Here is a 24,765-nt window from a genome sequence, read left to right on the forward strand (position 1 = left end):
GTAGACTGCCAGCCTCCCTGCAGTAGTAGCCTCTGGTGCAACATAAGGATCTGCACTGAGTTAAGACATGCGTCAGTCAGGTCAGCTGGTTATTTGTTTTAAGGGAGGCGAGTAGTGTATGTAGCGCAGAGCACACTGCATTCTGTTAGTGTCTGCTTTTCTGTCTGTAGTGTTTAGCCATGGCTCATCGAGCTGGGGATCTGTCCCACCCTCCCATTTGGCAGCACTGTGCCAAACACAACAGTCACACAGAGTAATGCCACACACACAGCAGCCACGGTAAATGTAATACCAACAACGCTCTCGTATGCTAAGAAGCTTTTTGAAGAGGTTTTTACACTTGTGTCAACAACTCGTCATCTCGTGTCCTCTTCAAGGCCAAGCCGTTGCGTGGCGTCTTGCTTGCTGCTGATGGTCTCGACTCTGTACCATGAGGAATGGTGGATTGAGGCTCATGCCAGGGGCTGGTTGCAAGGAGGTTGGCAGGGGTTCCTGGTATTTCTGCGCTCGCTCCTCTCCTCTGCTCATGGACATGTAGGGCTTTCAATCCACTTCTCTGTTACCAGCTACCAGCCAGAGGCCCTACAGTCCAGGACACTGCCTCCTACAGGACACATTGGGAACTACCTGTCTGTGAATGTGTGAAAGCACTGCGGCAACCCATGACTCTGTTGCATTGATAACAGGATTGAGACAGACAGACAGACAGGACAGGGTGTTTTGTTTTTAAATATGCATTTTAAAAATGGATCTGCTGTCCAAATGGACCTGATTGTCAGTAATCTAGCGAATAAAGGGGGTTGTATTTGTGTGTTTGAGGTGATAATCTGTAAACATTTCTGGCTCATGACCTAAGCGGCAGGTAGCCATTTTGGTTAAGAACGTTAGGCCAGTAACTGAAAGGTTTCCATTTCGAATCCCTGAGCCGACTATCTGTGCCCTTGAGCAAGGCAGTTAACCCCAATTGCTCCTGTAATTTGCTCTGGATAAGAGCGTCTGCTAAATGACTCTAATGTCTAATATTTAAATTGGTTGAGTGTAGCTCTTGTGTTGCTGTTTGCATGGTGTCAGTACAGTGTGGTTATGTAAGCAGTGGCCTCTGCTCTGTGGGTAGATGAGTCTTGTTTGTGGCAACTAGACGGCCTGCATGTCCAATTGTTGTCTATATGAATGGTCCTGTGTCTGAACCCGACAAATATGGTCATCGACTTTACTTCGGAGTGGACTTATAACACAATCACCATATCACACCATCACATCACTATAGAATGAATCTGTGGGATCATATTCTAATAATAATATAGGATTATACTCATTCTCTCCCCTCCTGTCAGAACAGAAGCATTTTTGACGTGATAGCAATGTGTCCCCTGTGCTTTGAGTTTTCACTGTATTGACTCTGTTCTTATTTCTTCTTTTGTTCTTTTTGCCCCTTTTTTAGGTAAGGTTTGTTGGATTCCCTCTGTGTGTGTATAAGTGTGTGTGTTTCTCCCACTCTGTACAATTTACCTCAATGTAACACCCCCCTTTACAACGTAGGCTAATACTGGCCTCTCTCGGCTTCCTCTTGTCTTTATAAACCACTAAACTATTATTTCACTTTTCACAATCTGCTCACAAGTACCTACAGTGCTTTGATTCCAAGTACGAAAAACCCAACCAAAATCCAATTAAAATCAAGGTAGATCCTAGTAACCAAAGATTGCATCACATCCTGTAGAATCACCAGCTCCAAGTCTCTTTAGATTTGTGTTTTTCCCTTTGAGTGTCCGTGGCTGCCATGGTTGGGGGTTCTGATTGGCTGTGACCACGGCTCAGTCTTTTGAATGGCTTGCAGAGTAGCCCCCTTTTCCCCCACCTGCCTGTATCTACCTTCAAACCTGTGGAGTGAGTGTGTACTGTATGTATGCGTGCAGTTGTCATGTGGGACTGAGACGTGTGTATTTGTGTGTCTCAGTCACGGACGGGGGCCCTAGGGACAACTTACAGGGAGAACCTCACTCCCCCCTCCTGCACCCAAAATGTGTCTGCCCCTCCCTCCCATGTCCACCAAAGTCACACACACCCATCATCCCTCTCCCTTTGCCCCCCCCCCCCCCGCACAGCATGTCTGTCCCAGAGGTTCTACCCTGCCTGCCTCGACTGTGTCAGTCATCTGGGGATTTAAGCAGTGCTCTGTATAGGCTACCGTGCTACACTCAAAGTACCCTTCATATGCTCCATGGAGTACTTAAAATTCAACTCTAAATAGTAATTTGACTGTTATTTTCCTGTTGTTGCACACTTAGTGCCCGACCAAGTCTCCTAAGCACTGCTCAAAGCCCTGTGGCCCACTTTTTCAGGTACCTTTCTGTCTATGTTCACCATCCTGGGGGTAAGCATGTCCCAAACGGAGCTTGCTGACAGTGGGACAGTGAGGGGATTTGGGGGAATCTAGGCTAACCAGGCAAACATCTGTCTGTGAGGCCGACAGAGGGGAGAATGGTGGCTGTGTGTCGAGTGGTGTTCTGTTGTCAGGGGCAGCTGATTGGTTGCATGCTCGTATCAAATGAGGCATGGTAATTCCTCTTTACTCTAGCAGATGCGATAGATATTTTAACACACTACATTTAAAGCATGATCTGTAGGACAGCCGGACAGGGAACCTCGCCCTGTTCCAAGTGGATCTGTCCTTAGATTCAGCTGTTTAAACAATCATCCCCTACCCTGAAGAACAGAGTCCAACTCCACTCCCCCAGAGCCCTTATCTGATGGGGATGTTATCGAAGCCAGCTGCTAGCTCTAGCTCTCAATCTTTGGGGTAGGGTGAAGGAAAAGTGAGGGGTCTTGTGGGTTACTTACCACAGATATTGGCGTACAGGAGAGAGGAACAGGGGGTCCAGGCACCCATGGATATTGGGGTAGAAAGACCCAGGACTGGGATGGTGGGTGAGAGAGTGTGGTGGTGAGAGGAGATCCCTGTAAGCACCCAGAGGGCCAAGAGTGAAGAGAGGAGAGGAGGGCTTTTAATCCCCCCCCAACTCCCATCCCCACCCCATCCGCCCTTCTCTATGTGCCTCGAATCTTCCTGCTTAACCAATTGGTGTTTCTTTTTTACAGCGATTTGATCCTGCCCATGTTGTGCTGATGGTAAACTTAGTGGTAAATGTTATTTTTCCCCCGATTGAATTGTTTTTATTTTGTTTTGTTTTTTTCCCTCTCATTTCTTTTATTTGTTGTTTTCCGTCATCAGAGCACCAATGCTACATAGGCTTTCAATTCTCTATCAGTATTAGTACTCATTCTGCTGCTTGTATATTATCATATATACATCTACATTACTCTTACAAACATTCTCATTTTGTTTTCAGTTTTTTTTTTTTTTTTTTTTTTTTTTTTACCTTGTGATTCACACTGTCATTTAGATGCACACTTTTTGTCCGGTCCCTTTGTTTTCCACTGGAATGGGTAATGCTGAAGGTATTGTCACTGTGTTTTTAAAGATGGTTATAGTTGGGGACATCTTCTGTAATTGTAAAAAAAAAAAAAAAATTGTATTTCATGAAGATTAGGTGCCTGGATTGTGACTCCTCCCCAGTGTTCTCAGTGAACTGGTCCATTGGTGGAGAGCTTTACTGCAGTGGCCTGTCTGTCTGTCTGTGGGCTGGTCTCAAGCAGTCCCCCTTGTGGTTGGACTGCTTAATATTCACTAATAGTCTAGGTCCATCAAACTCAACTCTGGACCTCGACGCTAGTTTCACTGTGTTTTCATTGTTCCCCTCTAATTAGGGACTGATTTTAGACCTGGGTGCAATTAATTATCAGGTAGAACAGAAAACCAGCAGGCTCCGGATCGCCTAGGGTGAAAGGCGCTGCATTGTCATTTGGACGTCTGCATTGACTGTGCAGCATTTATGGTGAAACGGCCTCTGCAGAAGTCAGGGCGTTGATACTTCTTGCGCTTCAGGGAGCAGCGCAGAGCTGTTGTCAAGGAAGTGAGTTTGTGTTTTATACAGGACCTCCCACCTACTGTCAACCAATCATGTCAATGCGGAGTTATATGGAGCCCTCCACATTGTTACAAAATGTAAGGGGTGCACGGCGATGTGGTACAGAGCTCAATTTGGCAATTGTGTCACACCCCGCCATACGGTGCCGCGACCACATTTTCAGATCATAAATTGTCTGAAAGAGTTAGTATGAGACCATGCCTTAATGCGTCCAACCGGCAGACAGACACTGTAGTGGGGTTTGGAGTTCAGACAGGCCCTTATTTGATTCACATACGGCTATAATTTAAGAATTAGGATTATACCATTGGGCTGTGACCATAACAATGATACAAGAACAATTCAGAGAACAGACAGATGTTAACAGAGGATTCAAATTAAAAATAAAAAAAATTCCCCCCATGGGCTAGGAATTAATTAGTCTCACATCTGTATTCTGGGCACTAATGAATACATTAGGTATGTAAGTCTATGCTGCTGCCCTGTTATGCCAATGCTGATTATCACGCTGGCTTCCATTGCAATAGAAGACTGTAGTCAGTCGGCACGTAAGACCATAGTCACTGTATTATCACTAGCCCCTTTTAATATGTCTGGTTGTATGCGATCAGACCGCTAATGTCGTTACTGCCCTACATTATTAGTTATCACATGATTTAAGATGCAAACCAAACTTGCTCTTTTAGTTTCAGAATGAGACTACAGTCTATTCTCCTCACTAGTGAGGTAAAGGGGTATGTGGATTAGAATTAAGCAATAAGGCACGAGGGGGTGTAGTATATGGCAAAAATAACACGGCTAAGGGCTGTTCTTAGTTACGACTGTTAGCCGTGGCACATTAGCCATATACCACAAACCCCCAAGGTGCCTTATTGCTATTATAAACTGGTTGCCAATGTAATTAGAACAGTAAAATAAATATTTTGTTATACCCGTGGTATAAGGTCTGATAACCACGGCTTTCAGCCAATCAGCATTCAGGGCTCGAACCACCCAGTTTATAATCACTAATAGGTTGTGCTATGTGGAAATAATAGTTAGTCATTATTTGTTTCCGATTGTGGATTTGTTAATTCCTAGCCCTGTTAACTAAAGACAAGCATCTTTAAAATGTTAATAATCGCTCTTGCCCAAGGGTATAAACTGAGTCTAAAATCGACTAAGAGGATAATAACATAATCTTGAGTATGGAGAGAGAAAAAAAAACTGAAACCAAACTGAAGTGCTGATTGGACTCTTATCTGATTTACTGTGAACCTGGCTGTCAACCAACAGCCACTGCTGCAGCAGACTAGTCCAAATTCTGTTTTGTGCCTTTTTTGTTTTGAGAACCCCTGTCTGTCCAACCCCACCCCATACCCTATTTTCTCAGGTAAGTATCCCCTCCCCTGCAATGTCACCATGGCGATTCCTGGCCTGTGACGTCACTCCGCTGTAGTTCAGTGCTTGTCCTTTATTTACTCTCTCTTTCTCTCTCTCTCTCTCTCTCTCTGCTTCGTTTGGCTGATTATGAGTGGATTAAGCAATTACGTGTCAAATCTCCAACATAGTTTTGATCTTTTTCTGTTTCATTCTGTTTTCTGGTTGTTTTTGGTTGGTTCATTTATTTTTCTGAAGTTAATTTCCTTCTGATCTAGCTCTTTTCACAGCTTACGTAACATGGCTTAAGTAGACTGAGGGAAAGCGGGGGAGAGCCTGTTAGGCCAGGGCCATGATGAGAGGCCTGGGGTAGAGGGGGAGCTGAGGCTGGGTCTCCTATGGGACAGTGCAGGGGGTTGTGGGGTCAGTCACTGGGCAGTTTCAGAGCCGGGTGATGGGGAGGCTGTACTATGTTGTCGCAGTGGTGTTCTGCTCAGTAATCTGTAGCAGCTGCGTCAGCCAGCCCCTCCGGCAGTATTGTCCTTGGTAAACTTGGCGTTCTTGTTGAACAGGACTGCTGTACTGGAGGAGGGAGGGTAGAGACTGGAGGGAGACACAGAGAGACTGCGACAGATACAGGCTTAAACCCTGCCCTTCCCTCTCCGTTTTTGTCCAGTATACTTTATCCCTCCATTTCCTTTTCCTCTCCCCCTCCCTTATCCAAATGGACGTCTCTGAACTGCTCATATGGCCTCTGCTGGTTACCTCTTAGAACTAGGATCAGTGCAGCAATTTGGATGCATCTTTCTAGAAAGAGAACCCAGCTGAGTAGTAGTCAGGGTACTTAAGCTGTGCCGTGCCTGGTGGCTATGGTAAGCTGTGAGAATGGCTGGTGTTTGGTTCACTGTAGCTTTTCTGGTCTCTTTGCACTTCAAGGCAATATTCTCTAACCCCAGCACCCTGTGCTCTAAAAGCAGGCTGTCCCCGAGCTGTCCCCTCGTCCCAGTGTCAGAGCCTCACCTCCCCCTCTCTCTGTCTCTCTCCCCCCAGGACGCACCGACCCTGTGCCCATCATCCTTAAATATGATGTCATGGGGATGGGACGCATGGAGATGGAGGTAGGACACAGTCAGTGGCTCGCAAAATATCCATGTTCTACATTTTGTATTCTAAAATGGGTCTGTATTTGTGAGTTTTATTTTAGTTAGTTCTTAGCGAGTTTGTTAACTTACATATTGTGTGTGTGTGTAGTTGGATGTTGCCGAAGATGCTACAGAGAAGAGGAAAGTGCTGGAGGTGGAGAAGGAAGTCACAGAGGAATTACAGCAGAAATACAAGGTGAGACTCTTCTTACTAGCCAACTCAATCCAGCCATACATACGCCTCTCTTCTCAAGGTCCTCGTTTCAACAATCTCTCACTAGCATTTGTTCACTCGCTTCAAGGTGACCCCATTTCCTGCATTTGCATACCTTCTTGCTTTTCTCCTGTGCCAGTGACTCATAGCCTTGTCTTGTTAGGATTCTGCTGCCGTTCTGTGTGTCGGTGCAGTAAAATCGGCCTTGGAGAATCATAGAGCTTCTCCTGTTCCTCATCTCCCACTCCCATGCGCTTCTTTCTAGTGGAGAAAATTGGATGACTTCATGTGAGGAGTTGCTGTCTGTGCTGGTGTGAGATTCTTAATATATGAGACAGACAGACAGACAGACAGACAGACAGACAGACGGATGCTCAGTCAATGGAGCTACTGGAATGCTCATACTGTCATGCATGTGCCAAATAATTTATTTTAGCGGGTTACCGGTATATCTGCAGAAATGACATATGCAGTGCATTTGGAAAGTATTCAGACCCCTTGGCTTTTTCCTAATTTTGTTACTTTATTCTAAAATTGATTTTTTGTTTTTTTATGTCCCTCATCAATCTACACACAATACCCCCTAACGACAATCAAAAACAGGTTTTTAGAAATGTTTGCAAATTCAGAAAAAAATTAAAAGGATATCACATTTATTTCAAACCCTTTTTTTGAAGCACCTTTGGCAGCGATTACAGCCTCGAGTCTTCTTGGGTATGACGCTTCAAGCTTGGCACCTGTATTTGGGGAGTTTCTCCCATTCTTCTCTGCAGATCCTCTCAAGCTCTGTCAGGTTGAATGGGGAGCATTGCTCCACAGCTATTTTCAGGTCTCTCCAGAGATGCTCTGGCTGGGCCAATCAAGGACAACCTGACAGACTTGTCCCGAAGCCACTCCTGCATTGACTTGGTTGTGTGCTTCGGGTCACTGTCTTGTAGGAGCAGGTCTCGATCCCTCCTGCTGCTGTAAAACGTCCCCACAGATTGATGCTGCCAGGCTTCCTCCAGATGTGACAATTGGCTTTCAGGCCAGATGTTCAATCTTGGTTTCATCAGACCAGAGAATCTTGTACAACTAAACGCATTCAACTGATATGTGTCTCCCACATTTAACCCAACCCCTCTGAATCAGAGAGGTGCGGGGGCCATAATCGACATCCACGTCTTCGGCGCCCGGGGAACAGTGGGTTAAACTGCGTTGTTCAGGGCAGAACAACAGAATTTTACCTTGTCAGCTTGGGGATTCGATCCAGCTACCTTTCGGTTACGGGCCCAACACTTTAACCACTAGGCTACCTGCGGTTCCTTCAATATATTGACTCTAGGAAGAGTCTTGGTGGTTCCAAACTTCTTCCATTTAAGAATGATGGAGGTCACTGTTTTTCTAAGGGATCGTCAATGCTGGGGACATTTTTTGGTACCGTTCCCCAGATCTGTGCCTCGACACAATCCTGTCTTGGAGCTCTATGGACATTTCCTTTGACATCATGCACTGTCAACTGTGGGACCTTTATATAGTTTTCCAAATCATGTCCAATCAATTGAATTTACCACAGGTAGACTCCAATCAAGTTGTAGAAACATCTCAAGGATGTTGTAAATAAGATATTTCTGTTTTTAATTGTTGTGTAAAAATAAAACTGTTTTCGCTTTGTCATAATGGGGAATTGTGTGTAGATTGAGGGGGAAACAATTATTTAATCCATTTTAGAATAAGGCTGTAATGTAATAAAATGTGGAAAAGGGGAAGGGGTCTGAATACTTTCCGAATACACTGTATAAACAACAACCTGCGAGCACAATCCTTGTACACTTCAATTTGTTACCTTGTCACCTCTTTCAGTTATTGAACTTTTTAATCTCCATGATAAACAACCATAGAGTTCCCTCTGGATTACTCAACCAGTACCAAGCCCTATGATAGGATAATACAGACCAGATTATACTGGCTCTGATTTTATTTCATCTTTTCATCTCTAATCTGTATCAATGTCACTCACATCTCCTGTCTCCGCCCCCCGCCCTCCTTGACCCCAACAATAGGACCAGGTGGAAAAGGAGAAGGCCATCGCCAAAGCCCTGGAAGACCTGCGGGCCAACTTCTACTGTGAGCTGTGTGAGAAACAGTACCAGAAGCACCAAGAGTTTGACAACCACATCAACTCGTACGACCACGCTCATAAGCAGGTGAGGAGTACCCTCCGCTGACCCCCACCCTGCTACAGCCCTACACCCACTGGGTTTCCTGTCACCGTGTACACGAGCTTAGAGAAACCAAGCCTTAAATCCCAGACCCTCCAGAAACAAGTGTAAGGAGCCTGTCTCAGTGGAGAGGGCTTTGCAGATATAAAATGGTTTTGTTGCACCATTGCCCTTATTGTGGATGCAGAAATCTGTTTTCTTTCTCTCCCTCATCCCTGTTCTTCTCCATCTGACCCGTGCTGCTGCAGAGGCTTAAGGAGCTGAAGCAGAGGGAGTTCGCGAGAAACGTGTCATCACGCTCCCGGAAGGGTGGGAAGAAGCAGGAGAAGATGCTACGCAGGCTGCATGAGCTGGCTGAGCAGAGGAAACAGCAGAACCGGTGAGCACATGCTACAGTATATACTGCAGACTCAACCGCCCTCTACTGGCTGAAGTGGAGGCTGTAACCCAATAATGAATAATATCACATTTTTATTTTATTGGTCACATACACGTGATTAGGTTAGCAGATGTTATTGCGGGTGTAGCAAAATGCTTGTGCTCCGGCAGTGCAGTAATATCTAGCAAATGACACAACGTATACCCAAAATACACACATCTTAGTAGGAATGAATTAAGACCATATACATATGGATGAGCGATGTCAGAGCAGAACGGACTAAGATACCATAGAATACTGTATATAAATATGAGTAATGCCAAATATGTAAACATTATTAAAGTTCCATTCCTTAAAGTGGCCAGTGATTCCTAGTCAATGCCTATAGGCTGCAGCCTCTAATGTGCTTGTGATGGCTGTTTAACAGTCTAATAGCTGTGTGGCAGCTTTCTATCAGTGCAGGAATGCAGATGTATATGCAAAGAAAAATTATTATAACAAATGTGTTCTGGATAAAACACAACACATTAAACAGTTGACTTTAATATGTTCTTTATCGTTGTGTTTCAGTACCCCGGGAAGTGGTCCCATGTTCAAGCCCACCACCGTGGCAGTAGACGGGGAGAAGGGTGAAGAGGGGAGTGCTGTAACCCCTGAGTATGTCCCCCCTGCAGACACTGCCATGGAGGGCTTGTCAGGGGAGGAGAAGAGCAGTGGTGGTCAGGCCTCCCCCAAACCAGCCCCCACCGTCAGCTTCTCCCTGGGGAAGAGCAGCTCATCCCCGGCCGGGGCCTCCAAGGTCAGCGTGTCCTTCTCCTTCGCCAAGAAACCCCCGGTGAAGTTGGAGACGGTCGCAGCAGTGTTCGCTAAACTCCATCAGGATGAAGAGGAGGAGGGGGGTGGACAGGAGGAGGGAGGGGAGAAGGCCGTGGGACAGGAGGAGACGTCAGGCTGCAGCACCGAGAGCCCCAAGGGAGGAGGGGGGAATGGAACAGCAGGGCCAGAGGAGGAGGAGGAGCAGCAGGAGGAGCAACTACATCAAGAACAACCAGAGCAGGAGGAAGAGGATGATGGCGCCTCCCTAGCCTCCACTCTCAACAAGCTGAAGATGATGATGAAGAAGGAGGAAGGCTGGGCCGGCCAGGAGCCTGAGTACTACCACTACATCCCACCAACTCACTGCAGAGTCAAACCCCGCTTCCAGTTCCTGGTGTTCATGAAGGCCACAGACCAGTGTGAGATCAGGGAGCAAGAAGAAGATGAAGAAGAGAAGGAAGAAAAGGTCGTAGCAGAGGTTTCTGAGCAGACACAGCCAAAAGCTACTGAGTGCAAATCAGAGGAGCCAGAGAAAACTCCTGCAGCTCCAGTCACAGAGCCCAGTCCTACTCCCACAGTCACAGAGCCCACTCCTACTCCCACATCACCTAAACTGAAGACTGAAGAGGTCTCTGCCAGCTTCACAGACCCTCCTCCCACAACGGCCCCCACGCTAGAACCAGACAACAAGCAGGAGGCCCCACTCCCAGTCCCAGAGCCCAACTTGGGCCCCAAAATCCCCACCGGTCCCTTCTTCCTGGTCCTGAGCAAAGACGAGAGCACCACTCTGCAGTGGCCCTCGGAGCTGCTGGATTTTACCAAGGCTCAGCCAGCCCTCTCTTACAGCTGCAACCCCCTGTACTTCGACTTCAAACTGTCCCGCAACAAAGGGGCCCGTGCTGGACGAGCAGCAAAGTCCTCCAAGCCCGCTGGTGAAGGAGCTGAGAAGAAAACCAATCCTGAGGCAGCTGCTGCAGTCAATGTGGGGAATGCTGCTGCTGCCACCACCACCCCTGGGCCCAGCACTGACAACACTGGTAAGGAGCAGCCCTCCTTAAAAATAGAGGGTTCCCAAGGGGAGACTGAGGAGCAAAAGCTACAGAGTAGCACAAGCGGAGCCAAGAAGAAGAAAAAGAAGAAAAAGAAGAAGCATAAGAAATCTGGCAAAGGCTCCAAGCGCAAAGAAAAAGAGAAGGGAGCCGTAGTCGACGGGGACGCGGAAACTGAGATCCTAGGAGAGAGAACCAAAAAGAAGAAAAAACACAAACGAAAGAAGAGCAAAAACAAAGGTGAGGAGGGGGAAGAAGGAGGTGGTGGTGATAAGGAAAAGCCTAAAGAGGAAAAAGCAGTAGCCGCAACGGTTTCTAGTGCTCCCCCAGCACCAACAGGAACGGAACCTGGGAAGAGGAAACGACCAGCCAAAGAAGCACTTCAGAAGTCCGGGGAAGAGGAAGGTGGGGCAGGGAAAGGTTCTGACGAGGCCAAGCCCTCTGAGGAGCACAACGGCACCAAGCGTCTGAAGACAGACCCCAGCGCCCCACCCAGCGCTTCCTGCTCCTCCTCGGCCCAGAAGAGCCCCGGGCCAGGCAGACCACCCAGCAGTGAGAGTGAGGAGGAAGGAGGTGGAGGCTCGGCTTCCCGATCCAGCCGCCGTAGGTCCACGCCCCGGGAGGGGCGCCGGCACCAGAGCGAGGACTCCGGCCGCTCCCGAAGCCACTCGTCGCGTCGGGGAGACGGGCGAGGGAGCAGCCGGCGGCGGCACCGCGGCCAGGCCTCCCGTAGCCAGTCAGACTCCAGCAGCTCAGAGCGCTCCTCGAGCGCCTACAGCCGGCGCAGCCACAGCTACTCAGACAGTTACAGTGACGACAGTGACGGGGGGCGCCACCGGAGACACTCTAAACGCTCCTCTGACTCAGAGTACGATCGACGGGGAAGCGGCGGGCGGCGGCGCTCCAGAAGACGTCACTACTCGTCCTCGTCCTCGGAGGACTCTCGCTCCCGCTCACGCAGCCGCAGCCGCAGGAAGAGGCACCAGCGGCGGCACCGGAGCAGCTCTCGGAGCTCTAGCAGCAGGAGCCGCAGCAGCAGCGCCAGGTCATGGAGACGCAGCTACAGCCGCAGTCACAGCTCAGCCAGCCGCTCCTCCAGCTCCACCAAGGGCTCCCCTCACCGAGGCCGGGGGGGACACAGGGGCAGGGCAGACAGCGCCACACGGCGTCGAGACTTCAACCGCTCCTGCATCTACCGCTCCCAGTCCCCCCGCTCTGCCTCATCACGAGCCCCAAACCGCAACAGCAGCTCCCAGAGCCAGAGGGCAGGGGGGTCCCGGGGAGAAGGAGGAGGAGACCAGAGGAACTCTTCCTCACACTTCACCGCCCGCCAGCTTCTGGATAAAATCCAGTCCAGGAAGGGATCTGATGTCCCAAACACAGGGACCAAGACTGGCGCCAAGATCAAGGACCCACCATCGGGCTACTTTGGGCCCAAACTGCCTCCAGCTCTGGGCAATAAGTCCATGCTGCCCCTGTTCGGTAAGCTGCAGGCAGGTAAGAAATTCCCTGCGATCCCCCTGACCCGGCCTGATGGTGGAGAGAAGTCATCAGCAGGGAAAGGTTCAGATGCCGGGGCAGAGGTCATCCTGATGGAGCCCATCCGGGAGTTCCCCCCACCGCCTCCCCCTCAACCAGCTCATAAGAAAGTGGAGGAGACGGTAGTAGTAGTTCAGGAGGCCCACCACCTCACCCTGGACGCAAGGGTTCTTCATGAGCCCCGGCCGCTGTTCCATCAGGAGCCCTCCATGCTGATGCCCCCATACCAGGGCGAGCCGGGACAGGACCCCTCCCAGAACCCCATGATGGAGCCCCTCATGCCCGACATGCAGCAGCAGCCTCCCCCCATGCACGCCTACCCCAACTACCCCCCGCCCAGCCTGGAGGAGGAGGACATGGGCATGGAGGCAGAGGAGGACGGTCTGGCCCCGCTTGAGAGCCAGCCAATCACCTTCACCCCAGAGGAGATGGAGAAGTACGGCAAGCTGCAGCAGGCCGCCCAGCAGCACATCCAGCAGCAGCTCCTGGCCAAGCACATCAAGACCTTCCCCTCAGCCGCAGCAGCACAGGCTGCAGCGAACATGGCTGCAGCAGCGAACCATCTGCAGCCGGCACCCCCTCCCCCCCAGCAGCAGATGATCCAGATCCACCAGCCTGCTGTGTCTGCAGCCTCGGCTACCTCCCTCACCACTGTACAACACCTCATCCAGCAGCACCATGCTGCTCAGGCTGCAGCCATGGGCATCCACCCACACGGACCCCACCCACACCCCCAGTTAGCCCAGGTCCACCACATCCCCCAGCACCACCTCACCCCCATCTCCCTGTCTCACCTGGGACACTCTCTAGGCCACACTCTGGGCCACCAGTTGGGAGTGGGACACGCTGGACTGATCCCTGCCCACCACACGGCCTTCCTCTCTGGCCAGCCCATACACATTATCCCAGCCTCAGCACTTCATCACCACAGCCCCTTAGCCCTCCACCACATACCACACTCATCCCTCTACCCAACGCTGTTTGCCCCCCGGCACACTAACGCCGCTGCGGCAGCCGCACTGCAGCTCCACCCCTTCCTGCACCCCATTTTCTCAGGGCAGGACCTCCAGCACCCCCCTAACCACGGCTCCTGAGAAAGACTTCACTAGAGCCATGTGTCCACATCAGAGGAGGGTGTTTTGGACAGAGCAGGCCTGGTTAAACATCTGAGTTAACATGGAGAGAGGGAGGTGTCTATGAGAATATCATCAAAATGGCCACCATTAGACCACTGGCCAGACAGAGGTGCTGTGATATGCTGCCTGTGCAGAGGTAAACAACAGACATTTACTGTGGGCTCTTTGAATGGACCCCTCCTAACAGTTGCCTGACATTCACCCTGAGGTTTCTGGACAGGGTGGAGGAGGGTTTGAGGAACCTCAAATCTAAGACGGCAGTTTGTTTTGAATGGGAACACAGTTCTTTTTTTTTTTACCTCTGGAGTATTTTTTTTTGTCCCACAGTTTATAACTGATTGTTGCTGTCAATGTTCTTCTTTGTTTTTACAGCCAAAGAGACGCAGTGGCTGAAGCCATAAGCAGGATGGTGTTGTGGGAAAGGAAAGGGGAGATGAGATGGGGACAAGGGGGGGTTTAGGGTGACATCCATGACTGGAAACAGCCGTGACTTTGTAATGTAATCTGGTGGCTCTTGTCTACTACCTGAATTCTGTTGTCATTAATATCCTCACATGACTACTTGCTCTATTCATGACCCGTAATATTCACCAACAATTTGTAATACGGTATAGTGTACATAGATCACTGAGCAATGTGAAGTATCCCTCTAATATGATGGGCATATAAGGGATGTTCTTTATTACTGACTAATGAAATGTTACCCATAAGGAAATTATAATGGTCACTGGTGGGGGAACACCGATAAGAGTTTGGGCAAAGCTCATGTTTTATTGGAGGTACTGTGGGGTGGGGAGGGGGTCACACCCTCTTAGTGCTGTAGGGTTAAAGGTCATGTTGTTCCAAGTGGTAGTATTTCGAAATGACTTGCACTGAAATCTGTACATCAAGATGCTGCTTTCGCATCATGTAACAAATGTATGATTGTAGTATACTGCAATAATTGTATTTTTTTTGTTTCTAAATTATTTTCCAAAATGCTCCTCAAAATGTTTTTCCTCTTGTGTAATTTTTGCTCAATGTAAATAAAATTGCTGTAGTTAACCCCAATAACATTCTAGAGGTTTGTTGCTACTGTATAAAAAATAACTGAAGGAACGAAGATGGACAAGAATACTTTATCAAGACATTTTCTGAACTATTATCTTGTATGGGAAGGATTGGGTGACGGGACTGCCCTGTAAGAGGCAGCAATGGTATGTCTTTTTTAAATATGATGCGTCAGCAAATAAAGAGTTTTGAGTTGCTACATGTCTGTCTGTCTTAACTATGTTTAGCTGGTGAAGAGTGAAGTAGTCTGCAGTGGTATAGTAAGGGTTGTGAGCAATACATAGGGGGAAAAAATCCAGTATGGTACGTTATAGTAACAGATACCAGCACAAACATGCATTCACTATTTACTGTGGCAAACTGCAATGACAATTAATTTCTCATTCTCAGCACAAGCTTCTTGAGATGTTTGCATATTGCATGCAGCCCTTTCTAGACTAGAGGACAAGTCTAGAAGATTTTACATCTGTTTTGACTCTTCTGAAGGTTATGGAATGCCGAGCTGTCACTAGATGGCGCCAGAGCTCAGTAACTTATGTAGCCTCACTTACAGCTAGCTGTTCATCAAGACCAGGAGTCAGACCGTCTAATTTCAGCGTAAAACTTTTAATCCATAGTTTATCTACCAGCTGCAACATTATATGCTTATTGCTCGCCCAGGATTGTATTTGACGTAAATGTGAAAAATGGATTGTATGAAAATATGCACTTGGGACTGGAAGTGGTTCTGAATGCGTGTCTGCTAAATGACTAACATGTCAGATGTGATGGTAGGGGATCCTATGCACACTCCGGATAGGTCCCCTCAAGTACTAAAGTCTTGAAAGTCATTTGATTTCAAACAGTGGAAGGAAAACCCTCCAAACAATAGCTTGACTGTAAATTTAAACTCTCACTCTATAACTATTGTATGACAGGATCTGACATTTTAAGCAAGATAATTATTTAAACTATGGGGTATGCTTTATATCCATTGTTAGTTTTGACCCATACCTAATTTTATTGCTAGATTACATGGACAATAATGTACACTTCAGAGACAGATTTAAGACCAGTTTTTAAAATGTTTAATTTTTTATCTTTCAGAGAATTACAATTTGAACCTTGGTTGCACTAACATAGTGAGATGAGGGCCAAGCAAATGTCCAGACAATTTACATTTTGAAAGTGTGACGACAATACACCTTGTATAGATAGTTTCTCAAAACATGACAAGCAGAATATTTCATCACTTTTGTGTTTTTGTTCTTACTAATCGGTCTGTAGCTTGTTCACAGGTCCCTGTTCACTGCCCTCTTCCTCCCTGGGCTACATACATGTATTGGTTCATCTGACATAAGTGTTCTCCAGGCAGTGTCATTAGGATGTGTGATGAGGTGCAACATCAGCTTTTCATCCATTTCCAGATAACTTTTTTTCTGTCCATTATTGGGAAAAAAGCAGCAAACAGTCAAATAGTGCTTCAAATAGATGGTGAAGATGAAACCACCCACAAGGCAATGGACAACTCATTATAAGGGAGACTAAGGGAAGGAAATGGACCTTGAAGGAGAATTTGTTTGAAATAAGGTAGCCAGTCATGAAATGTTCTTTATCTCACACACAGGCCGTCAGGTGGATGACCGCCGAGATGAGTGACAGGTGTCAGCGATGCAAGGTTCCATGTTGTTCAGTTTGAAGTCAAATTAAAGTAGACACTGAGTGCAAAAACATTAAGGACACCTGCTCTTTCCATAACAGGTTGACCAGGTGAAAGCTATGATCCCTTATTGATGTCACTTGTTAAATCCACTTCAATCAGTATAAATGGAGGATATGGATCAAAAACAAATGTAAGCCTTGAGACATGGATTGTATATGTGTGCCTCTCTCTGAATGGGCAAGACAAAAGAGTGCCTTTGAACAGGGTATGGTAGTTGGTGCCAGGTGCACTGGTTTGTGTCAAGAACTGCAATGCTGTTTTTTACGCTCATCAGCTTCCCTGTGCGTCACTAATGGTCCACCGTCCAAAGGACATCCAGCCAACTTGACAACTGCGTGAGGCATTGGAATCAACATGGGCCAGCATCCCTGTGGACCGCCTTCAATACCTGGTAGAGTCCATGCCCAGATGAATTGAGGCTGTTCCGAGGGCAAAAGGTGCAACTCACATTAGGAAGGCATCCTTAATGTGTTGTACACTCAGTGTATATGTCTTGCTTAACACCCATTTTACTGGTGCAAACAAAGAGTGGTTGAAATGGCAGTGGGTGACAAAACCCATGGAAATTAAAAGACTGATAATTCCTCGCCTTCCGATCGCAAAAACAATACTTTCAAGGAGCTCTCCGATTAGAAGACAAGCCTAATTTATCACCGTTCACGTATCTTATGGGCTTCCTGTGCAAAAATGTCCAAGACCAACGCAAAACTGTGGTTGTGGTCATGGTCAGCCCAGGTACTTGACCACCAGGAACATGACCACACAGGTGAGCAGCATCCCTCCAATCATGATGAACTTATCCTGGGTGGCCCTCTTCTCGATCAGCCTCATCACCGTGTTGGACAGACCCAGCATGTTGGCCACATCCAGCATCTTCTTGTGGGTCCCCTGGATTTAGGGAAGACAGAGGAGAGAAAAGACATCAAACATTAGCTGCTGAAGTTCCATTGATTGTGCTGTTGTTTCCTGAAGAAAAAGCTGAAGTTAGTTATTAATGGGTATTCTGCTTCATTGCTGTTTGTTTGTGGGAATACTGTAAACACAGTCGTATCATAACCTGCATTTAGCCTGGTCATGACAAAGCTCTACTCAACTGATTAGGGAGAGGCTGTCTGAGGAACCACACCCAGCCATTCTGTCCTCCCGGTCTGTCCCTAAGCTGTTTCTCACGGCCAGCCCATCTGATCACCAGACGCCCTGATAACAGCAGGCCCACAGCAGCCTTCACCAGGAACACCATCTCTTCTCCTCCCTAGAAATATGTACTTAGCCTGCTGCTGACGACCAGCACCACACACTTCTACTACACATAGTGATCGTTACAGAGGACAGAAACCGGGGGTTTGTTTTGGAATACTGATTCCTCTCTCTGGTATACCGTCGACAGGGACCTGCCCTGCCGTGTCACGGTCAGTGTTCCTTGGCAAAATGTAAAACAAAAAACAAAGATCCTCAAAAAGTTCTACAGCTGCACCATTGAGAGCATCTTGACTTGCTGCATCACCGCTTGGTATGGCAAATGCTTGGCATCCACTACGAAGGGTAGTGCGTATGGCCCAGCACATCACTGGGGCCGAGCTCCCTGCCATCCAGGACCTCTATACCAGGCGGTATCAGAGGAAGGCCCTAAAAATTGTCAAAGACTCCAGTCCCCCAAGTGACAGACTTATTTCTGCTACCACACGGCAAGAGGTACCGATGCACCAAGTCTGGAACCAACAGGACCCTGAACAGCTTCTACCACCAAGCCATAAGAATGCTAAATAGTTAACCAAATAGCTACCAGGACTATCAGCATTTTGCACTCTTTCGACTCATCATATAAGCTGCTGCTAGTGCTTATTATCTATCCTGTAGCCTCATCACTTTAGAAATGGCAGCCTTTGCCCCTACCTATATGTACATATCTACCTCAATTACATCGTACCCCTCTGCACATCAACTCAGTACTGGTACCCCGTGTATATAGCCAAGTTATCGTTACTCATTGTGTATTCATTCTCTGTATATTTTCTCTCTGCATTGTTGGGAAAGGCCCGTATGTAAGCATTTCACTGTTCATCTACACCTGTTGTTTACGAAGCATGAGACAAATGAAATGTGATTTGTAAGGGGAAACACACACCTTGAGAGTGCCCCTCTGGTCCCGGAGTCCGGTGAGGATGCTGCTGCCGCTGCCCAGGAGGTCGTCCATGCCTCTGTGTGCGTTGTTCAGGTTGGAGTTTAACTGCAACGTCTCGTCTATGGGGATGGAGGTGTCTGCATCCTGTAGGGGACAATACCGGTAACATCTCAACAATGTTCCCCTAATAAATGTGTTTAGGTTTAATTGCCCATGTTACACCAGTTGTGGTGTGTCAAGCAGAGTTAGTATGCATGTTTTAGGTTATCATTACATGACTGCAGACATTACTGTAGTGCTACTTGGGAGATGAGTGGGCCACTACTACTGACGTTGGTGGTGAAGGTACGACTCATGAGCTCCTCCCTCTCTCGGTCCTGGGTTTCTCGTGAGTAGCGACGGTGCTGGAAGTTCCTCAGCGCCGTCTGGAGGTGCTGAACATCATACTTCAGCTGGTCTACCCGCCTGTGGAGGGGACACAGACAGAGACCACATTCTTCTTACTCCCCAGCTGAATAATAGAAGAGGAAATTTCAGAGGGTAGAAATGGCAGCCTTTGCCTCCAGCTCCATCCAGCATTCCAGGACTGTGGTTCAGTCACTCCTTCTTCACTAACTCATGACATCTCCCTTGGTATGCACTGTATGGATGTCTTCTAGCTCTCAATAAAAGCTTTCTATCATCATCACTAAGATAAGTCAACATGCCTGCCTTCTTCCCAATCTGACTTCTCCACTTCTCCACCTGGCTGAAACACCTGAGGGCCTGTCTCCCTCCACCCCTCTCTCCCTCTCCTCCTGAGCATCACCTGCTCGTGGCTCAGCCCTGAGGCCCCAGCGTACTGTAGCTGTCCTGAGATCAGAGGAGAGCTGTGGGACGGGGCGCAGCAGTTTGTCCCCTGGGGCCTGTTTACCCGGCTCTGAAGTGACGCCTTGCCCAACACGGCAGGAATGCCGGTGATGACGGGGCTTCCGAGGGAATGTTTTCACAGAGCCGCGTCGCCACAGGGGATGAGGAACACACTGCCTGTTTCATCTAGCTGCGACCTCGTCCCAGTCCCACCCATCTTTCTTTATGAAACATTCATCGCCATGCCATCTCTGGTGTTTTTGGGTGACCGATGCAGTTTATGATAACTCACAGTTTGGCGTTCTGACGCCGGTTTGGCGGTTCTTTGCTAGCCAGGATTTCCAGACGTTCCAAATGGCTGAAGATCTGGTCGATTCTGGCCTGCAGCTCGTTCTCCAACACTGGAGAGCACACACACACACAATTAAACACACCCTGAACAGTTGTTTCACTCCCAAAATAGGCCAATCTTATTCAAAATAAAATGTTAAAGTTACTTTCACTCTAACAAATCAGACAAGACAGATGATGTCAGTGGTTTGTCACACTGTAGTTAGTTTCCCCATTCCATGCTACCATGGAATTACAGCCCCACGGTTTCAGGTGAATCCAAGAGAGGGATGAAAGCAAATGTGTTATTTCCTCAAACTTCGCAGAGGAAGTTAATCCACATTGAAACAAAGGGCCTTGTACATGATCTCTTCATGAAGACAAATCAGCCACTGATTCTTATTTGAAGTCAGATCTCTATCGTTACACCCGTTTCATTCTCAGACTGCTGAGATTATAGATAGCGTTTGATTCCAAGGTGACAGCAGCACTAGGCTTGTGGGAAGCTTTTATCTGCCCTTTAAAAGGACTAGCACCATCTTGTCCCCAGCCCTCTCCCGTCCTGACTGAGTGACTCCTCGCTCGGACGCCTGCTGCTTCCTTCCACCATCTAACATGCGAGATGATGTCATTGTCACGACTGGGCGGCCAACTGGCTGCCACCATTATCTTTAGAGAAGACTTCCCAGTCATCCCTCTTCCCAGTCGCCACCCCTATGCTTCCTGCCCTGGCACCAGCCTGGCTCACAGAACATTGCCCGCCCTGCCCACCGCCCAAAACAATCAGTAAGGAGGGCAGGGTACAGCTTGGCTCAAAGGTCAGCACAACACTGGAGAAGGGGAAAAGATGTAAATACTGCCTAGTTGTAAATTCCACATTTATAATTAACAAAAATATAAAAACGCAACAATTTTAAATATTTTACTGAGTTACAGTTCATATAAGGAAATCAGTGAAATGAAATAAATTCATTAGGCCTTCATCTATGGATTTCACATGACTGGGAATACAGATATGCATCTGTTGGTCACAGATACCGTAAAAAAGAGGTAGGGGCCTGGATCATAAAACCAGTCAGTATCTGGCCACCATTTTCTTAATGCAGCGAGAAATAAAGAGTTGATCAGGCTGTTGATTGTGGTCCCACTTCTCTTCAATGGCTGTGAGAAGTTGCTGGATATTGGCTGGAATGCGCTGTTGTAAACGTCGATCCAGAGCACCCCAAACATGCGCGACGTGTCTGCTGAGTATGCAGGCCATGGAAGAACTGGGACATTTTCAGCTTCCAGGAAATGTGAACAGATCCTTGCGGCATGGGGTTGTGCATTATCATGCTGAAACATGAAGTGATGGTGGCGGATGAATGGCACAATGGGCCTCGGGAACTCGTCACAGTATCTCTGTGCATTCAAATTGCCATCAATGAAATGCAATTGTGCTCGTTGTCCATAGCTTATGCCTTCCCATACTCTAACCCCACCACGGGGCACTCTGTTCACAACGTTGACATCAACAAACCGCTCGCAAACACACTGTCTGCAATCTGCCCAGTACAGCTGAAACCAGGATTAATCTGTGAAGAGCACACTTCTCCAGCATGCCAGTGGCCATAGAAGGTGAGCATTGGCCACTCAAGTCGGCTGCGACGCAGATCTGCAGTCAGGTCAAGACCCTGGTGAGAGCGACGAGCACGCAGATGAGCTTCCCTGATACGGTTTCTGACAGCTTGTGCAGAAATTCTGCGGTTATGCAAACCCACAGTTTCATCAGCTGTCTGGGTGGCTGGGCTCAGACAATCCCGCAGGTGAAGAAGCCAGATGTGAAGGTCCTGGGCTGGCCTGGTTACATGTGGTCTGCGGTTGTGAGGCCAGTTGGACGTACTGACAAATTCTATAAACAACGTTGGAGGCAGCTTATTGTAGAGAAATAAACATTAAATTGACATTAGCGCTGTTGGACAGTCCTGCAGTCAGCATGCCAATTGCATGCTCCCTCAAAACTTGAGACTTCTGTGGCATTGTGTTGTGTGACAAAACTGCACATTTTAGAGTGACCTTTTTTGACCCCAGCACAAGGTGCACCTGTGGTAATGATCATGCTGTTTAATCAGCTTCTTGATATGCCACATCTGTCAGGTGGATTGATTATCTTGGCAAAGGAAAAATGCTCACTAACAGGGATGTAAACACATTTTTGAGAAATAAGCTTTTTGTGCATATGGAACATTTCTGGGATATTTCATTTCAGCTCATGAAACATTTGAGCAACACTTTACATGTTGAATTTCTATTTTTGTACAATGTAGATATGATGGATCGTGGAACAAAGGTTGACACTTGCAACATTCATTGAATGCAGAATATCCATTATTTAGAAAGTGTGAACTCACAGTGGACTGACTGACGATCTGTGTTCTCCAGGCGTCCCATGAGCGACTGCACCTCCTGTATTTGCCTGATCAAAGAGGACAGAGAGTAAAGATATATAATTATTCCTAGGCTACCGTAAATATTAAGCAGAAGTCTATATGAAAGCTCTATGGAAACGTAATGTTAGATAAAGGTCTATTGAATAGACAAGGAACTAAACAATGGTATGTGGCAATTTAATACACACGCTAGATACGTAAACTCCAGACAGTGAATTAATGGTGCTTTCAAGACTACTATAGGAACTCGGGTTAGGAACAAGGTCAAATCATGACGTCAGTGATCTTTAGGTCAGAAAGTCGGAACTCTAAAAATATGAGTTTCCGACTTGGAATTCCGAGTTGGATGACTGTTCAAAACGATGTTTCCAAGTCAGAGCTAGTTTTTTTTTACGAGTTCCTAGTAGTTTTGAATTCACTGAAGTCAAATATTTCTGAGTTCCCAGTTGGTTTGAACGCGGCGTACCGTTACAGTAGTGATAGTTTAATATTGTTGGTCATCGATCTATGGCTATCTATTAGCTGGTTGGCTAGCTAATAGATCATGACCACTAATGGAAGGGGTTAGTTAAAACTATCTTTGTCATGAAATGTTGTTAGCTAGCCAGCTAATTACACTAACGCGGTATATCGTAAGGCAATTGAGCTACGTTAGCTGTCTTAAATTATTTGAAAGAGAACAGAAACACTCACTTATTTGTTTGATGGTACAATGTTTCCATTTTCCTTTATGTTTCAAGACACAGTCCACACAAAAAATACCCTCGGTTTATAGAGGAATACCTTTATCCGGTTTTATTGTGAAACTGAAAACAAGGGGATTTTTGTGCAAAGCACACGTCATCAGTTGAGAAGATTTGTGTACGGAAATGGAATAACGGAAGCTCCACTGAGTGATAAAAGCCAAAGAACTGCTCAGCGACACTACGAGGCAGGTACAGGTAGCTCGACAGCTCCAATCAAACAATGTAGAAGCGGAAATTTAGGAAAATCCAAAATAAAATGATTTAAAGTTAGTGTAATTTAAACCATATTCATGTTTTCTCTCTTACCTTTCACCACCAAAATATGGAATGATAATAGCCTACATTTATGAAGTGGAAGTGAGCTTTCTAGATTTGAATGATGCTTTTAAATCATGTTTCTATTTTGGTTAATTTGATGTGTGGAGGTGAATGGAAAGGCACTGGAGCAACGAACTGCCCTTGCTGTCTCTGCCTGGCTGGTTCCCCTCTCTCCACTGGGATTCTCTGCCTCTAATCCTATTACAGAGGCTGAGTCACTGGTTTACTGGTGCTCTTCCATGCTGTCCCTAGGAGGGGTGTGCCACTTGAGTGGGTTGAGTCACTGACGTGATCTTCCTGTCCGGGTTGGCGTCCCCTCTTGGGTTGTCCCGTGGGGGAGATATTCGTGGGCTATACTCAGCCTTGTCTCAGGATGGTAAATTGGTGGTTGAAGATATCCCTCTAGTGGTGTGGGGGGCTGTGCTTTGGCAAAGTGGGTGGGGTTATATCCTGCCTGTTTGGCCCTGTCCAGGGGTATTTTCAGATGGGGCCACAGTGTCTCCCAACCCCTCCTGTCTCAACCTCCGGTATTTATGCTGCAGTAGTTCATGTGTCGAGGGGCTAGGGTCAGTCTGTTATATCTGGAGTAATTCTCCTGTCTTATCCGGTGTTCTGTGTGAATTTAAGTATGCTCTCTCCAATTCTCTCTCTTTTTCTCTTTTTCTCTCTTTCTCTTTTTCTCTCTTTCTCTCTTTCTTTCTCTCTCGGACCATGCCTCAGGACTACCTGGCCTGATGACTCCTTACTGTCCCCAGTCCACCTGGTTGTGATGCTGCTCCAGTTTCAACTGTTCTGCCTGCGGCTATGGAACCCTGACCTGTTCACCGGACGTGCTACCATGTCCCAGACCTGCTGTTTTCAACTCTCTAGAGACAGCAGGAGCGGTAGAGATACTCTGAAAAGCCAACTGACATTTTCTCCTGAGCTGCTGACCTGTGGCACCCTCAACAACCACTGTAATTATTATTATTTGACCCTGCTGGTCATGTAGGAACATTTGAACGTCTTGGCCATGTCCTGTGATAATCTCCACCTGGCACAGCCTGAAGAGGACTGGCCACCCCTCATAGCCTGGTTCCTCTCTAGGTTTCTTCCTAGGTTCTGGCCTTTCTAGGGAGTTTTTCCTAGCCACTGTGCTTCTACACCTGTATTGCTTGCTGTTTGGGGTTTTAGGCATGGTTTCTGTACAGTACTTTGTGACATCAGCTGATGTAACAAGGGCTTTATAAATACATTTGATTGATTGATATTCTCAGCTTTTTACATGTCATATATCTTACCTTTAATCTGAATCACAGACAGTGTTCTTTCTGTTCCCACAAAAAACATCCTCTCCCCACAATCCAATCAGGGCTCATCTGTTGACGGGGAGACTGGAAAGACTTAATGAGAAGA

At 47.3% G+C, this 24,765-nt stretch overlaps 2 protein-coding genes across 8 annotated transcripts in view; one reads left to right on the top strand and one right to left on the bottom strand.

Moving 5' to 3' along the window:
* Window positions 1-15,073, top strand: part of LOC135555688 (G patch domain-containing protein 8-like) — a 47,833-nt gene extending 32,760 nt beyond the window's left edge. For 5 of the 7 annotated variants that reach the window (XM_064988353.1, XM_064988354.1, XM_064988356.1 and 2 more), the window contains 5 exons: window positions 6,399-6,466; window positions 6,600-6,686; window positions 8,747-8,890; window positions 9,154-9,284; window positions 9,855-15,073. In XM_064988353.1, the coding sequence (XP_064844425.1) occupies window positions 6,399-6,466; window positions 6,600-6,686; window positions 8,747-8,890; window positions 9,154-9,284; window positions 9,855-13,782 (4,358 nt within the window). In that variant the 3' untranslated portion in view covers window positions 13,783-15,073. Of the gene's footprint in view, window positions 1-1,441; window positions 3,142-6,398; window positions 6,467-6,599; window positions 6,687-8,746; window positions 8,891-9,153; window positions 9,285-9,854 lie in introns of all 7 variants that reach the window. The other 2 variants (XM_064988357.1, XM_064988358.1) reach the window with 2 other exon arrangements.
* Window positions 15,074-15,918: 845 nt separating this feature from the next.
* LOC135555689 (Golgi SNAP receptor complex member 2-like) lies at window positions 15,919-23,178 on the bottom strand. Its single transcript, XM_064988359.1, has 6 exons — window positions 23,000-23,178; window positions 22,268-22,332; window positions 19,840-19,948; window positions 19,031-19,163; window positions 18,702-18,842; window positions 15,919-17,464 (listed from the first exon to the last, which is right to left on the bottom strand). Exons 1-6 carry the CDS (start codon window positions 23,026-23,028, stop codon window positions 17,303-17,305), a joined length of 639 nt encoding a protein of 212 aa, XP_064844431.1. The 5' UTR covers window positions 23,029-23,178; the 3' UTR covers window positions 15,919-17,302.
* Window positions 23,179-24,765: the final 1,587 nt, after the last annotated feature.

This window comes from Oncorhynchus masou, chromosome 15, assembly GCF_036934945.1.
Source record: "Oncorhynchus masou masou isolate Uvic2021 chromosome 15, UVic_Omas_1.1, whole genome shotgun sequence".
In the NCBI taxonomy this organism is placed as follows: domain Eukaryota; kingdom Metazoa; phylum Chordata; class Actinopteri; order Salmoniformes; family Salmonidae; genus Oncorhynchus; species Oncorhynchus masou.

Bases quoted from the DNA above. Each gene is read 5' to 3' on its own strand.
- LOC135555689 (XM_064988359.1), bottom strand. From the start codon at position 23,028: ATGGAAACATTGTACCATCAAACAAATAA. The intron at 19,949-22,267 runs GTGAGTTCACAC...TGTGCTCTCCAG, and splicing joins AGATCGTCAGTCAGTCCACT to TGTTGGAGAACGAGCTGCAG. The intron at 17,465-18,701 runs GTGTGTGTTTCC...CCCTAAATCCAG, and splicing joins ACCAGAGGGGCACTCTCAAG to GGGACCCACAAGAAGATGCT.